This window comes from Scylla paramamosain, chromosome 27, assembly GCF_035594125.1.
Source record: "Scylla paramamosain isolate STU-SP2022 chromosome 27, ASM3559412v1, whole genome shotgun sequence".
Classification (NCBI taxonomy): Eukaryota; Metazoa; Arthropoda; class Malacostraca; order Decapoda; family Portunidae; genus Scylla; species Scylla paramamosain.
In genome coordinates, this window is record NC_087177.1 from 13,527,134 (window position 1) to 13,544,308 (window position 17,175).

General features: G+C 38.7%; 2 protein-coding genes across 12 annotated transcripts in view; both read right to left on the reverse strand.

The window, feature by feature from the left end:
• Positions 1–13,232, reverse strand: part of LOC135114245 (KICSTOR subunit 2-like) — a 25,360-nt gene extending 12,128 nt beyond the window's left edge. For 2 of the 9 annotated variants that reach the window (XR_010275467.1, XM_064030038.1), the window contains exons 1-9: positions 13,081–13,232; positions 11,331–11,448; positions 11,036–11,176; positions 10,448–10,650; positions 10,069–10,206; positions 9,516–9,654; positions 8,621–8,820; positions 8,098–8,260; positions 7,677–7,778 (exon numbers count right to left, since the gene is read on the reverse strand). Coding sequence is in view for 8 of the 9 variants with exons in the window: in XM_064030038.1 (XP_063886108.1) it covers positions 7,677–7,778; positions 8,098–8,260; positions 8,621–8,820; positions 9,516–9,654; positions 10,069–10,206; positions 10,448–10,650; positions 11,036–11,176; positions 11,331–11,448; positions 13,081–13,157 (1,281 nt within the window). In the remaining variant the exon portion in view is untranslated. The other 7 variants (XM_064030041.1, XM_064030040.1, XM_064030043.1 and 4 more) reach the window with 7 other exon arrangements.
• A 1,660-nt stretch (positions 13,233–14,892) lies between these two features.
• The window catches only part of LOC135114247 (B-cell lymphoma 3 protein-like), a 132,086-nt gene continuing 129,803 nt past the window's right edge, over positions 14,893–17,175 (reverse strand). For 2 of the 3 annotated variants that reach the window (XM_064030049.1, XM_064030048.1), the window contains one exon: positions 14,893–16,458. In XM_064030049.1, coding sequence (XP_063886119.1) covers positions 15,730–16,458 — 729 coding nt within the window. In that variant the 3' untranslated portion in view covers positions 14,893–15,729. The remainder of the gene's footprint in view (positions 16,459–17,175) is intronic. The other variant, XM_064030050.1, reaches the window with a different exon arrangement.

Below are 17,175 nucleotides of genomic sequence, written 5' to 3' on the forward strand. Positions count from 1 at the left end.
TAACTGATCCTAAGTTTGTTTTGGTACATGCAATGTAAGCATCATCACTTAATTTCTTCTTGACTGGTGTCATTTTATGTGAATTACTAGCAAGTACGACCTATTATAGAATTGTGTAGAAGCGACCATCACTTTCTTTACATGTGCAAAGATGTTTGGGGTTTGATGTAATGGCCAATGTTGCCACAGACTTACCACTAACTACTGTCCCAAAGATGAACTTGGCCTCATAAGATGCAGGCTCATTTTCTGAGACTCCAAAAAAAAAGAAATGTCATCAATACAGTACGCATAAACTTAATAAGGGTAATCACCTGGCAAATTGTACTGTAGAATAAATAAAATAAATCAATCAATAAATAATGGACAAGGTGCAGGTTCCATGAAACATCTGCTAGCAATATCTGGACAAAATCAGGGTTCTTCAAAGTGCAGGTCAAGACCCTGTTCATTGTTCATTGGCTTGCCACATTGTATATTGATGTGTGCGTGTGTGTGTGTGTGTGTATTTACCTAGTTGTATTGTACAGGGCATGAGCCAAAGCCCATTTTGTCCTGTCTCCATATCCATATTTATCCAGTTTCTCTTTAAACATGTGTACATTGTTTGCCAAAACCACCTCTTCCTTCAAATCATTCCAGATTTCAATAGTTCGATACTGGGAAGCTGTGTTTCTTGATGCCACTCAAACATTCACTCTTCTTTATTTTCTTCCCATGCCCTCCCTTGTATGTCTCTCTCCCTACTCCATTTGTAGTACCAAGTAGTTTCTGTCTATTCTTTCTATACTGTTTACTAATTTGTATATCAGGTCTCCTCTTTCTCTTCTCTCTTGTAGTGTTGGTAATCCCATCTCTTCAAGTCTTTCTTCATAGCTTAAGTCTTTCAATTCAATGTATGTGTGTGTGTGTGTGTGTGTGTGTGTGTGTGTGTGTGTGTGTGTGTGTGTGTGTGTGTATTTGCCTAGTTGTGCTTTATGGGAAAAGAGCTATGCTCGTGCTATCCCATCTCCATATCTTTTAATATCTAACTTAGCCTTGAATCCATGTATACATTCAGCACTTATTATCTCCTCATCCAGACTGTTCCATACATCAGTACTTCTATAAGGGAAACTATACTTTTTGACATCTCTTCTACAAGTACTCCTCTTCAGTCTCTTCCCATGACCTCTAGTGTCCTGTGTATCCCAGACCATTAAGTCGCTTCGGTCCACCTCCTCTACTCCCTCATATGCTTTATATATCGCAATCAAGTCTCCTCTTTCTCTCCTCTTTTCCAATGTTGGTAAATGTAGCCTTTCCAGTCTCTCTTCATATGACAAGTCCCTGATACTTGGTACCATCTTCATAGCTGCTCTCTGAACTCTCTCCAACTTCCTTATATCCTTTTTTTGTATGGCGACCACACTACTGCTGTATATTCTAGTCTAGGTCTTATCAGCAACACGATCATCTTCCTGACCATCTCTTCATCCATATATGCAAAGGCCTGCCTTATTCTTCTCAACAAGTTTTAGGTTTCTTTCTGTAATTTTGCTAATGTGTCTCTCCGGGCTCAGGTTCCCAGTCACTGTAACACCGAGATCCTTTTCCTCTTCTGCTCCACTCAACCTTACACCATTCAACAAATAATTTCCTTTTACTCTTCTTGTACTTTTTCCAAATTCTATTACCATACACTTCTTTAAATTAAATTCCATTTCCCATCTATAACTCCACTCAGATATCTTGTTCAGGTCTTCTTGTAACGTTCCACAGTCCTCTACACTCTCAATTTTCTTCAGCAACTTTGCATCATCCGCAAAAAGGCTCATGTAGCTGTTCACACTCTTTGTCATATCATTTATATAGACTGCAAACATGATTGGTGCAAGTACTGAGCCTTGAGGTACTCCACTTATGACTTCCCTCCATGACGATTTTTTATCTTTTACCACCGTTTTCATTTCTCTGTTTGTCAAGAAATTTTCCATCCATCTCAGCAGGTCCCCCCTTAGCCCACCATTATGCTTCAACTTCCACAAGAATTTCTTCTTCAGGTCTAAATAAACACAATCAGCCCATCCATCTCTTTCTTGTATTATATCCACCACTCTAGAATAAAAACTCAGTAAGTTTGTAACACACGATCTCCCTCTCCTAAATCCAAATTGTTGCTTTATTATCACTTCATTTCCTTCTAGGTACTGCATCCATTTATCCTTCCCCAATCTTTCACACATTTTGCACACCAAACTTGTTAGAGACACAGGTCTATAGTTTAAGGGCTCCTCTTTACTACCACCTTTGTATATTGGCACTATGTTGGCTCTCTTCTATTCAATTGGGACTTTGCTTTCAATTAGGGAGCTTTCAATAATATTATATATTACCCATGTCAACTGCTGACTGCACTCTTTAAGTATCCATCCTGACACTCCATCAGGTCCAGGGCCCTTCCTAACGTCTAGTCCCTCCATCTGTTTCTGGACATCCTCCACATCCCCCACTTGGATTTCCCCCAGACCCATTTCTTCACTCATCTCACTCTCTTTTGAATACTGATTGAAAACTCCTGTTCATTATCTCTGCCAATTCAGCTGGACCCTCACACATTTGACCTTTCACCTTCAATCTGCTTATTCCTTCTATATTTTTCATTTTGCTGTTCACATATCTGAAAGATAGTTTTGGTTCCTCTTTGCATTTGTCCATAACATCTTTCTCATAATTTTTCCTTTCTTCTCTAATAACCCTTACATATTCATTTCTTGTAGTTGTGTAGTTTTGCCATAGCTCCTGTGTATTTTTTCTCCGCCATCTATTGTATGCCGTTTCCCTCTCCTCCCTAGCTATTTCACATCTTCTATTATACCAGTCATTGTTATATCTTCTCTTTGTCTCTACTTTTGGTATATATCTTTTCACTCCTTCTTCATAAATATTGATGAAAGCTTCCCACTTCTTTTGCACATTACTTGCTGTGATAAGTGTGCTCCAGTCTGCTTCACCAAAGTATCTCCTCATTTGTTCAAAATTTGAATTACCATAATTAAATCTTTCACTTTTATAATCTTCACATCTACTTTCCTCTCTTTTTTCTTTAATACAATACCTTATCATGACATGGTTGCTTTTTCCTAGTGGACAACTATAGTTCATGTCTTCTATAATATCTGTTTCTTTTGATAATACCAAAACAAGTCTTGATGGCTCCTCTCCTCCTCTGTATCTAGTGTTTTCCTCAACCCACTGTGTCATAATATTGTTCATTGCCAGTTTCAGAACCTTATCTCCCCCATGAGTCTTCTCCTCCTCTTGTGTTCCACTCCTCCCAATTTATCTCTTTACAATGTGTGTGTGTGTGTGTGTGTGTATTTTACCTAGTTGTGGTTTATGGAAGGGGAGTAATCTCATAGTGTCCTATCTCTATATCTACCTAGTTTGGTCTTAAAAGCATTGACAGTTTTGGCATTTATGACATCTTCACTGAGTTCATTCCATTTATTCACACTTCTGTGAGGAAAACTATACTTCTTAATGTTTCTTCTACAGTTAACTTTCTTCAACTTCTTATTGTGTCCCCTTGTACTATGTGTGTCTAAATTTATAAAACCTTCTTTGTCCATATTTTCCATACCATTTATCATTCTATAGACGTTTATTAAATCTCCTCTCTTTCTCTCTCTCCTATTTTCAAGGGCAGGAATTTCCAACATTCTTAATCTCTCTTCATAGGTCGATTTACTCAACTCCGGAACCATCTTAGTGACTGCTCTTTGTACTCTTTCTAATTTTTTAATATTCCTCTTTGTATGGGGAGATCACACCACTGCCGCATATTCCAATCTCGGTCTTATCATGGAAATCAACAATTTTTTATCATTTCTTTATCCTAATATGAGAATGCCATTCTTACTCTTTTTAACAAATTCATCGTCTCTCCAGTAATTTTATCAATGTGTCTGTCTGGAGTCTAATTTTCAGTATCTGTTACTCCCAAATCCACTTCCTCTTTTGACTTCTTTAACTTCACACCTTCCATTTCATAATGATATTATATTCTTTTCTTACTCTTACAAAACTCCATTACTTTATATTTACTTAAGCTGAATTTCATTTGCCAAGATTTACTCCATCTATTTAACTCATTTAAATAATCTTGCAGTACCATACAGTCACTTAAATTTTCTGCCCTTCTCATCAGCTTGGCATCATCTGCAAATAAGTTCATATAACTATCCATTTCTTTATTTATTTCATTCGCATATATTACAAACATTATTGGGCCCAACACTGACCCCAGTGGAACACCACTAGTTATTTTCAGCTAAGAGGAATTCTGGTCTTGTTTTACTGTTCTCATCTTTCTATCATCCAGATAATCCTCCATCCATTCCAGCAGTCTTCCTCCAATTTTTCCATAATTTTTTATCTTCCACAGCAATCTTTGGTGTGGTACTTTGTCAAATGCCTTCTTCAAGTCTAAGTAGATACCATCCACCCATCTGTCTCTCTCCTGCACAACATCGACTACCCTTGAATAAAACGACAATAAGTTCATGGAGCATGATCTTCCCCCTTCTAAATCCAAATTGACGGTTTACGAAAACTTTATCTCTTTCCAAGTGTTCCATCCATCTTTCTTTTATTGTTCTTTCACATAATTTTCCTACACGAGTCAAGGTCACTGGTCTATAATTTAGTGGATTTTCTTTATTTCCTCCTTTGTATATTGGTGTAATATTTGCTCTCTCCCAATCTTTTGGTACTCTTCCCTGTCATAGTGATGTAATCACTAGACTGTGAATTTTATGAGCCAGTTGTTCTCTACATTCCTTCAATATCCAGTTTGATACTCCATCTGAACCAGTTGCTTTATTTACTTCAAGTTCTTCCATCATCTTAAGTATTTCTTCATAGATGACTGGGACAGTACTTAGTATATTCCTCACCAACTTATCCCTTCCAGCATCAAACTCCCCTTCCACAGTAAATATCAATCTGAAACTATTGTTCATAACCTCCGCCATGTTCTGTGCATCATTATAGATTTTTCCTTCAATTTTCAATCTTGATACACCTTCCTTATTCTTCATCTTCCCATTAATATGTCTAAAGAATAGTTTAGGTTCATTTATACACTTATCTATTATATCTGTTTCATAGTTTCTTCTCTCCATTCTTATTATCTCAATGTACTTGTTTCTAGTATCAATATATTCTTCCCATCTACTCTCCGTTTTCCTCTTCTTCCATCTATTCCAAGCATTTAATTTACGATTTCTAGCCTCTTTGCATTTCATATAGAACCATTCTTTACCCTTACTACATCTTGCTCCTCCTTTAGATACAAATTTCTCCACAGCAGAATTATATAACCTAATAAATTCATCCCATTCTTCTCGAACATCTTCTGCATCTTCAGCAACAAAGTACTTTCTTAATTTTTCAGTCAGCTTTACTGTATATGTAAATCTTTTTACCTTATAATTTTCATTAAATATTACAATTTAATTCTTCAAATTAAATTCCATCAACACATGATCACTTTTATCTAGTGGGCTATCATAGTGTATGGTTTCAATAATTTCCATGTCCTTGGTAAACACTAAATCAAGTTTTGATGGTTTATCTCTTCCACTAAATCTGGTATCACATTTAACCCATTGAGTCATCAAGTTTTCCACTGCCCAGTTCAGTAGCCTATTACTCCATGAGCTCTCACTTCCAGTAGTTGTCAATGTCTCCCAATTTATCTCCTTACATTTAAAATCACCAGCAATAACTACATCACTACTTTCCACCACTATCTTTTCAAGACATTTTAGCACATCTACCAACATCTCTTCTTGCTCTTCTTTTTGCCAATCATTGATCATAGGCGGCACATACACTCCTACATAATCCATTATCCTTCCTTTTCCACTTCTAATAATCACTTGTAGAATTTCAGAATTGTCTTTACTTTTATTACCTTCTCTACTTTGACACATTTTTTAGTCAGAATTGTCACTCCACCTCCTCCCTTGTCACTTCTAATTTTCATCCATAAATCATATTTGTAATCACCAATGTCATGAGTTCCCCATTCATTTTTCCATTTTGTCTCACATAATACAACATCCAGTGCGGTCCTGCTTAACAACTTACTTAATTCCATTTTAGTTGACATTAATCCATTTACATTAGTATAACAAACCTTACTTACTGTTTAATGTACAATTTCTTTATTCTCATATTTCTTACTCTCCAGAAAACTTCTCTTCTGTTCGTTGTTCGTTTTTTTATTTAGCCTCATTTACCAGCTCCTTTTGCTTCAACCTCTCAGTGTCATCCATATCCCTGTTTATCCATACATTCTTATATTATTCATCTCCAGACAACCTCCAAGACCCATTAATTACTTCTGCTTGTACCTGTGTTGAAACCTTATTCTTATGGGTCTCATTTTTTCTTCTTCATATTTTGCAATTCAATGGAACTCTTCCAGTTGCTTTACTACCTGAATGTCTTCACCTGTCACTTTCTTCAGTAACTTGTTCAACATTTCCTTTTCCTCTCTTTGAATTCTGCCTACTATTTTCTCTTCCTTTAAACCAAATACAAATACTTGTTTATATTTTTCTAGTGTCTCTTACAAACTTTTTCTCTTATTTAATAACATTTGCCACTTTTTTGTCTCAGGTTTTGTTTCTCATTTTCTTGTACTATTATCTTCCTTAGCGATTCTTCTTCAAATTTACGTTCATTTAAGCATCTATTTTGCCTCATTTCCATGTCCTTTACACTTGCCTTCATTTCCTCATTTCCTTTCTGAACAGTTTCTACTTTTTCCTTTATTTGTTTCTTTAAACAGTCATTTTCCACCTTTAACTTCTTATTTTTATCTTCCATCTCCATCAACTTTGCCATAAGAATCACCAACTCCTCACCTATCTCCTTCTGGAGTGCCAACAATGTTTTTATTCTCTCCACTAACTTGTCCATCATTTCTTCCATATATAAATTTTTTCTACTTTCCTCACCAGTAAAACCTTCAAAGGACCCCAGTTCTTTTGGGGTGCCACCCTCTGCCATTTTGTCCAAAGTGTAACCAAACTCTCCTAGAGATGGGATAACTATACTCATGTACTGTTTCTTCCCTCCCTATTTATCACTAAGTATTCCTGAGTCTTAATATCATAACTTGTTCCACCATGAGTGATTTGTGCTATTCCTTCCTTCTATATGTAGAGCATTAGGAAACATGTCCTGTCAGCTCCGCCGCTGCTGTGTGTGCGTGTGCATGTGTGTGTGTGTGTGTGTGTGTGTGTGTGTGTGTGTGTGTGTGTGTGTGTGTGTGTGTGTGTGTGTGTGTGTGTGTGTGTGTGTGTGTGTGTGTGTGTGTGTGTGTGTGTGTGTGTGTGTGTGTGTGTGTGTGTGTGTGTGTGTGTGTGTGTGTGTGTGTGTGTGTATATATGCATTACTTTTCATATCAGTGGGAGAAAGATATAGGGTCATGAAGGTAGTATACAAAATTGAACATGGTCATGATGAAAAAAAGTTTGAAGAACAATGGACTAGACAACCATCAGTTCTAGACACTGGCATTAGAATAATTATAACATACAGCAAGTAACTAGCAATTAGTTGTATCCTACTTACAGATGGTTTTAAATTTCTAAAATTGTAAATGTAATGAAATGACTAACCTGCTGGTCAAAGAAGCATACAACTCCATCCAGAAGAGTGAGCTCATTGGCACGGTCATTAATCCTCATCACAATGCTGGGCCATCGGTCCTGAGCCTTATTCTGATAGAAGGCATTGCAGAGATGAGGGCACAGTATTACTCCTAGGTCAATAAGGTATTCTGTGCAGCAGTCAGACAAGAACTTGAAGTAAATTATTTAATAGCACATGATTAGTGACAAGCCAAGATGACCTGTAACTGAATTAAGAGAAAATGTGCAATTCAAGATGCAAATTTATATAAATCCCACTGCTGTTCATTCTTATAAGGGTAGACCTGAACTATGCACTAGTATAAAAAAAAAAGTGGTTGTATAAGGAGTGGCACTTCCATCTTTTTGATCCACAACTACTGATATTCTAACAAACCAACAAACCTACATTTGGGTAAGAGAAGATTGCTGGATAGCTGTCAAGACCCTTTGGAGTTGACACTGACTCTTGTGGGTGATGATAGCCAGCACCCCGGTAATCTTCTACTCCTGCTGCCTCAAACACCAAGCACACACTAACGGCATCACTTTTTCGTTGAAAACTTTGAATTCTGAAAGAAACAAATTTGTCATTAATGTATTAAGCAGAAAACTACTTTATTACTATTCTTTATTACTATTCTTATTACTTTATTACTATTCTTTATTACTAAAGCAAACAAAATAATATGCTACTAGTAATGTCCTCATTTGTGTACTAACAGAAACAGTAAGAAACCGATCTGTAGACAGGATATCTTTAGCCAAGAAAGACTTGAGCCAGGAAAACAAAGCATGGTGCCTAATGTGTCAAGATCATAATGATCATCACATCCCTAGATCAATTTAGAGATCTTTGTACTCCTGCTCACTACACACTAGGCCAAATATATTACATAAATAATTTGAGAGGAAAAAGCAATGGCACCTACTTGGAAACATAGTCACAGGCTTGTCCCTGCCTGGAGATCAATGCTTTCATCTCTGCTGGAGAGCTTTGTGTTGCTAAAGTCTCATGGAAGTATAGAGAAAACTTTGAAACAAAAGCTGCTTTAGCCTGCCACAGCCACTGGTACAATGCAGGAAGTGGAGATGACTTGAGGAAGTTTGAACCAAAACCATATTTTTTTGTCTGAAAGAAAATACCATCTAGAATGTAGCAACCTGATTATGAATATATGCACATTCTCTTTGTGCTTTTATACAAACAATGCATCTGTCAGTTGAAGACTGAAGGAGAAATAGATACACACATGACTAATGTCTATCTACTTATATACCGGAAAGATCCCCCAAACATAGCAACAGAAGATCAATCCAAATTAAATGGTGTCACCACCTGCAAGTTATCATCTGAAGTGACTTTGAAACTGCTGGCAATTATCATGTCTAAAGGTTTGAGCCAATAAATTCAGAGTGGCAACCAAACAACTTTAAGACCTTGCTTTTCCCAGAAAATTAGTCAAGGTTACACTACTAAGTGATGTAAGCATTATTCTTATCTCCTTACAGGGCTATTTCAGAGAGAGAGAGAGAGAGAGAGAGAGAGAGAGAGAGAGAGAGAGAGAGAGAGAGAGAGAGAGAGAGAGAGAGAGAGAGAGAGAGAGAGAGAGAGAGAGAGAGAATGGATGGCATTCAGGGTGCTGAAAAATTAACTAAAGTAAGGCAATTCAGATGTTAAAGAGGATGAAACATGTTTTGGAATAAGCTGGAAAACAGATACCATACACAGAGTGGACATGTGATAGATAATGAGGGTGGTATTTAAAGTGTTCAGCTGCACCCTAAAATAAAAATGTTGTTAACCACAATGTAGCATAAACTCACCTCCTTAGGTTGGATGGCACTGTGCCAGCTGTTCAACTTTGAGTGGGCATCATGAAGGTGAATTAGTGATGGCAAGAACCGCCAATGCTGCATCTCCAATTGACTCCTCAGTAAATGTATCAATATATCACACTCATATCTGAAATATAAATAAAAAAATTCAGTTTTGCTTCACTCATTCTTGTGGGACTTGATGAGTCTTCAGGTGGTACTCATGTGCTTCATGTGAGTCAGTCACATTAGAATGTTAAGACTAAATCAGGGGCAGAAGAATTTAATATCCATTTTAAGTCAAGAATATCTTACTTAAACTGAAGAAGTCCAACTTAATATTGTACACATGCCTCCAGGTATTATAATGGTGAAAAAGATAAAGGATACTGGATTAAGCTTGTAAAATATCTTGAACTGAAAGATAGTGTGCCAATGAGTACGCTGACAGATACATGGGGAAAATACTGTGAAGAAAGACTTAAAAACAGTTTAGCATTATATACAAAAGTTGATTACTTCAACATAGAACTTGGCTTTACAAATGGAGCTGATGACTCACGTGAAGTTTGTTTTGATTGGAGTAAGAATTGGATGGTGAAAGTTTCTGCTGTTCTTTATACCTATTTCTGTTACATTTGTTAAGAGGTCCTCAAAATTCATCATGCGACTCATAGATGCTTCCAGTAGTTTTTCATAACTGAGATTTATGTTAAGGATTCTTACAGATAAAACAAATTATAGTGAGCCAAAGTATACTGAGCTTTCATCCTAATATCCTACATCACCTCAACAAGAAGTTAATTTTGTTCATGTTTTCCACCCTGGGTCTTATAATTCAGTGCCAATTATCTATTCTTCTAACATCATCTTTGGATAAAACAATTAGATACAGAGAGCACAAAGGCACCCATGCATCATGGACATCTGGTAAAGGATACAATGAAATCATCTGCAGCCTCGCCTTGATGAATAGCACCAGATGGGAGCACAGGTGTCGCAGGATGCCATCACAGCCGGGGCTTCCCAGAGTTCCACTGCCTGATGTGGGAGGATTTCCATTGGCTCCCATGCATCTCCTTCTCTCATAACCAAGGTCATTCAGCTCAAGATTCAGAGATTCATAGCTTGCACGGACAGAGCTCTAAAATCATGTAATAAATTAGTATCTTGCATACACACAAGTATACTTCTTATATGGCCAGCTACACTACACCCAAGCTCCTGGTGTGTAGAATGGTCATACATGAGACTAATGCTTTCCACCAGGAGCTGATGGGGATAAGAATGTGAATGATATGTGTATGAGTGTGCGGTGCTTTGTATGGACCACCCAATGTGGAAATGACAGCCTGGTATATAGATAGATGGACAGATAGATATATGTACTTCAGTGGACATTTTTACATTCCTATCTATGTACCAGGCCAATGTATACACACATTTGAGTCATATGTGAATATTCTACTTATTTTTTTTCAAACCACCAATTCAACATTTCCTACTGGCATCAAATTTGGAGTACAAACCTCCTTCCTCAAAAATCCCTTTGCTGTAAGGAATGACAGATTCATGTAGAGCTTTTCGACAGCAGCTAACTGAGCCACACATGAGAGCAGCGAGTGCCACACAGTTGATCCACTAAACCTACTCAAGTCACGTTCCTTTTCCTGTATGTTTTGAAAATGAAACATCTAAAATTAAAAAAAACTATTAAGCAGACAAGCAAAATTTTTTTAGCATTTCAAATCAACATCATATACAATATGAATGTCAGCTCTTTAAAACCTGAAAATTCATGTAAGTAAACAAAATTTTACTTACAGCTTGTTCCTTGGCCTTGTCATAATTGAACTTAGAAAAGTACACCAGAAGTCCCTGGAGGATGCTGTCTTCACTGTCTCCCATTTGCCGTGCTGCTACTGCCATGTCATGAGGTGCTCTGACAGAAAAATGCTACATGTAATATACTGAAACAATATGTAAAAGTGGAATATACTATAAATTATCTATATAGCTACAAACTCAAAGCTATAATTTCATGAAATAGTAGGCCATTTTTATTTATTATACTCTTTCCTTTGAATATCATGAAAATTCCATACTTCCTTCATAATTTTCAGTCTATGCTTCTTAATATGCCTAGGTTGCCTCTTCAAGGGAAATTTTCTCTTTTAGCAGCCCTCCATGAATTTTGCTGAATAAATCTATCAGAAATTAACAAAAACCAGAGTGAAAAAAAACTGCTTGCTGGGGCTGCTGCACCCTCACACTAAGCATTGTAAACAATGTTCTCAAGCTGATGTGAGGAATTTATGGATCAGGTCAATACATTTGTATTTCACTGCATCTATACAGCCTTTAGCAACTCATATGATACAGGCATTCCAGATAACCAGTCATGAGTTTCCCTTGCTGGTTCACCTATTATTTTGCAGTATCAAATTTGCTTCTCACATCACCCTGTCAATGTCTCATCAGTTGCCCCTGAGGAAAGGCAATGTTCCCTATACAACTTTGGGAGTATCCAGTGCTACAGTTAAGAAATTAAAATGTTTAGTTACACTTAGTTTTTCAATGTCCATTAATTCAATATGGTAGTTATGAGACTGTTATGTGGCACTTATGAGATTATTTTGCAGCAATTGGGATATTGTTCTGTGGCAGTTAAGTGAATCTTAAATGGTACATAAAAAGAGTGTATTTTGTCTCCTCTCTTCCCAAAACACCATATTTCTTTAACAACTCAATCACAAAAAATCCACAATCCTGCATGAGGAGAATGATGTACTATTGCTTGATTGGTGACTTGCTGGGCCCTCCTGCTCTGAGAATCTTGGGTTCAGTTCTTGATATGGGGCTTTTCTCCTGAAGCTTAGATTGATTTGAGCTTCCAATTCAATTGCTCAGTATTTCAATGCCCTTAAAGTGTTGTGGTTTCATGCTAGTCTCAGGCAATACAAATGGCAATGCCGTTTAGAGGTGATGTATTACCATAGATCCCAAGTTTTTAGCACTTGTGTTCCTTTGTATTAAACAGCACCCTGGGGATATACAAGATGAGGAGAGAGATAAGGAAAAAAAAACTAAACATATATTTTTTTGCTTTGTATACATATAATTAATGTTGGCATCATGCTCTTTGAATTTGGTCATGTCATGAATATTATGCATATGAGCATACCTGTTTACTGGAGCTGATGGCAATGATTTCTGTAAGCTTCTGAGTGGCACTACTAATGGTGACACAGGGCAGGACACCAACATCACAGCCCTTCCTGGCCAGCACCACTTCCACTCAACCCTTTCATTACATATCTTCATGACAGACGATTCATTCCTAGCCCTGGGATACATTAAAACACTTACCTAGCACTAGTATTGGAGTTACCCATTGCAGCGGCGTGGGGCGCTACATGTGATAGCAAGTGATAATAATTTACCTTATCTACGTACTAACCCTGCCTTCTGGAGTTCAGAGGGGTCACTGCGACACTTCGGGCTGGTCCGGGGAATTGCACTATGTCAAGATAAATAAGTATGGCAACCTAATTAAGTCCCAGCACTGTCTCACCTGAGCGGGGGCGTGACGACTGAGAGAGAGGGAGCCAGAGGGAGGAATCTGCAGAAGGTGGTTGTGTTTACATTCATTTCGTCCCGCTTCCACCTCGGCGCCCGCAGGAAATTTCCGCTCTGATATTTTTCCACTTCATAATGCTTTATTCAATGTAGCAATGTATCAATTCTGCCATACTACCCCATAATTTTTGTTTTTGTTTTAATGTGGTAATATCACTCCTACGCTTCTTGGATAAAGAAAGAACACTAGATTTGTGTAAGAGAAACTCAGTTAAATGTTTTATTGCGTTGCTCTTTGGTCAATACACAGATCTATTTCATGAGCTTACTTACTTGTTACTTTATCATTTTCAGGTGGAATGATATCAGATGAACATATTCCGCTATGACTACTATACGATGGATCTAGTAAGCGTAAAGGAGATGCAGCATCTTGTTAATTAAAAATTTATCTGCTTGTACTGGAAACCCAAGACATGAAGGGCTAACGATAGATGATGTGTCGTGTATGGGTAATAGTGAATGGTAACCAGGTAGGGTAATAAATATAAAATACGCCAAGGAAAACAGATGAAGAAATTACGCACTCTAGAAGTCCTACCGAGTTTCAACGCAATTGTAACCTTCCTGCTGGAGTAAGGCGGAGAGAAGGGTGGGGTGGAGAGTGGAGTGGGCGTGGTTTCAGTTAAAAGACGAAGCCAAGAGTAAAATGTCTACAAGGATGTCTCAAGTCACGTGTAAGTATATGCAATACGGTTTCGAAGGTCGACGTGTGTGTGTGTGTGTGTGTGTTCCGGTGCACCTTCCAGAAAATATATAAAGACCCTACATTAAAAATCACCAATGAGCTTCTGAGTTTGTTTGAATATAAAAATATCTTGCATTTTTTTTTTTACCTTTTTGGTCATAAGAACCTAGTCTTTCTTAATCATGAGCAAAAGTAACAGAAACTGCAAAGTAAAATCATAACATGAGAAATTCTACCCTCTTTTAGTGCAATATGCAAAAAATAAGACTGAAGCAGATTAACTATACGTGGCGGTGTTTTGGCGTAGCCAGCTGAGCATGATAAGTGTCAGGATGTGTCCTTTGCTTCCATCTAGTTTTGCTCGAGGCTAAGGCATCTCCTCGACATGAGTATATCTTACACGAAATTTGGACAAGTGGAAATGTCAACCGAGTCCTCACATGAAAACACTGGACACCTCAAGATAAGAGTGCAGGGGAGGATTTACTGATATCTCTATCCTCAGGGCCGCCCCTTCCTAAACACAGAACACGCGCTGTGCGTAGGGCCTCGTCTTCCATTGGGGGCCACGTTTTGCGCGAGGGGACGCATTTGCGCATATGCGCAATGGATGCACATATGTGCTACCGTGAGGCGCGCGTAAAACACCAAATCAACTCGAGGAAGGAAAGAAAATAGACCTGTAATCTGACCGCGCATGCGTCGCTGCAGTACGTTTGTTACTAGATAATAAAGATTGTCAAGTTAAATGGCATGTTGTTATACGGTCATTTTGTACCTATGATGCATTTAGGATGGGGAGAGATGGGGGGAGGGGGGGTTGTCTCCAAATAAAATTTCGCTTAGGGGCCCAACTTGTCTATCCTAGTGGTGCGAAATACAACGAACATTCTTCTCATTGATCACTTACTCCTTTTCTCTTCGTTTTCTTCTTCTTTCACTTTCTACTGCTGTTAGTCTCATGTTCGTGCGATGGACAGTCAGGGACTTTATTTTGATCTCTATCTGCCATCGCTACAACAGGTGCATCTCTACGTACTGGAGAAAAAAATGACTGTCTATTCATTGATACTTTTATTCAAAATGTATACATCGACTAGTGTCAGGTGTACGCTGCAACAGGCAAGGCTGCTCCAAGGCCATGTACACAAAGGCGACTACGACGGTTGTTCTAAGAATGTTCAGCGACTTTTGCCAAACACAGTTGTCGGGAAAAGAAAGACCGTGTGGATGAAGATGATGCGGCTGCTCTGACACCCAGCTCCAGCCCCTAGCCCCTTCTTCTCAATATGTTGGCAGGTAAACTGATCATCGGATTGCTAAGAACAGTATATGCACATGAAATAAATTAAATGGGTATGGATAAACAATAAATACTAAAGACAAGCCTCTGAACTGGTGTCCTGAAGATTTCAAAGTTTTGTGCACGAACACGAATTATTGGCCATGGAGAGCAGTGTCACCATCAACAACAGGGTAATTTCACAGACACCGCTACATTTTTTTCTCCATCACAGCTTCCTCGAATGTTTCAGGGTTACACAGTATGAAATCCTACCGCTTTGAGGGGACGGAATGTGATATTGTCCTTGTTTTACACTACAGTTCTTCCTCACGTACGGAGACGACGCTGAACAGAGAGAAAAGGCACATTTGCTGGTTATTAGCCTGCACACATCTCGTAATCAATAACAAAGCCGCTATGAATCTGTGCGGAACATCTCAAAAACAGTTTTTTTTTTATCTAATATTCTCCAGAGAAGACAACATACCCACTCACTGAGCACAAGACAGCGCCTGCGGGTTTTTAAGTGCGGGATATATCGCCATCTTTGACCCAAAAACATGATTTTTGTCCCATTTTGAGGTCAAACATTTTCACTTTACAAAATCACTTTATCCTTCGCCCGTGCCTTCACCCTCATTTTCTTCTGTCGCGTCGTCTGAGGGTGGTGGGTCTCCTTCTGCTGCGGGTTCCTCTTCTGCTGGTGGGTCTTCTGCTGGTGGGTCTTCTGCTGGTGGGTCTTCTGCTGGTGGGTCTTCTTCTGGTGGGTCTTCTGCAGGCGGGTCTTCTGCTGGTGGGTCTTCTGCAGGCGGGTCTTCTGCAGGTGGATCTTCTGCAGGTGGATCTTCGGCAGGTGGATCTTCTTCAGGTGGATCTTCTGCAGGTGGATCTTCTGCAGGTGGATCTTCTGCAGGTGGATCTTCTGCTGGAGAGTCTTCTTCTGGTGATGCTTCTTCTGCCTCTGCTTCTGGTTGGTCATCTGCAGGTACCTCATCTGCCGCCTCTTCTTCTGTCGGCTGAGCTTCTTCAGGTGCCTCATCGGCCGCAGGTTCAGCGGGCGGATCCTCATCCGCAGGCTCACCTTCTGCTGCTGGTGAATTGACGTCGTTATTTTCATTTACATTTGCAATTTCTTCAGCTCCATCGCCCTCTTGTCTGGGCGAATCGGCGTTCTTACCTTGAGTAACATCTGCTTCCGTTTCTGTCACTGCAGAGGACTCTCTTACAGCGATGGCCTCTGTGACTTTGGTGTGTCCCTTGGTGGTGGCCCACATGGCCAGGTTCAGGCTCTCGTTGCCGTCGGGCATCGGGATCATGAGGCTCTGGTACATTGCGTTGGCCTGAATGGACACAACCACGAAACTGTTAATGACAGGAGATTGCAGGCAAAAGAAATACGTCTAGATGATCTTATTTCAGATGACAAATCTAAGAAAGAGTCTAATTAAAAGTCAGTACTACAGTGGTTCAGTATTTATACGTCCTTGAGATATGCCATGGAAACACAAAGATATATGTAGTAAATATAATTGTGCATGCACATTAGCAAATCAAAACCCAGGTAAACACTCCTCAACTACTGATGATGTGCCCTAATTGTCGTCAAGTGTTTTACGTCTACTGATAGAAGTCAACACATCCTATAAATCAGGGGTCCCAACCTGGGGTACACGTACCCCCAGTGGTACATTTGCATTCTTCAGGGGGTACATTGTGTCTCAGAGAATAACCAATACTATGTATGCAATGTATGGTGTTGTAATCTGGTGTCAGACTACACAATGTCATGTTTTTTACAATTTCTTCATTTTAGTAAGCAAAACTTTCATCTAAATTATATCAAGAGTAGGGTGAATACCATTTGTCTCTCACTATTATGGAACTAACTGTGGCCGCAATCTGTACTGGGCTAGAAAGGATCAGGTATGAGACGTAATGATCATTATGGATCATTATAAAAAAGACATGTGATAGATCAAAATATATTGTAAATTACTTGAGTTTATTTTATTGATGTTGTCACCTTTAAGATTCCTATGCAGTCTACACATAGGTAC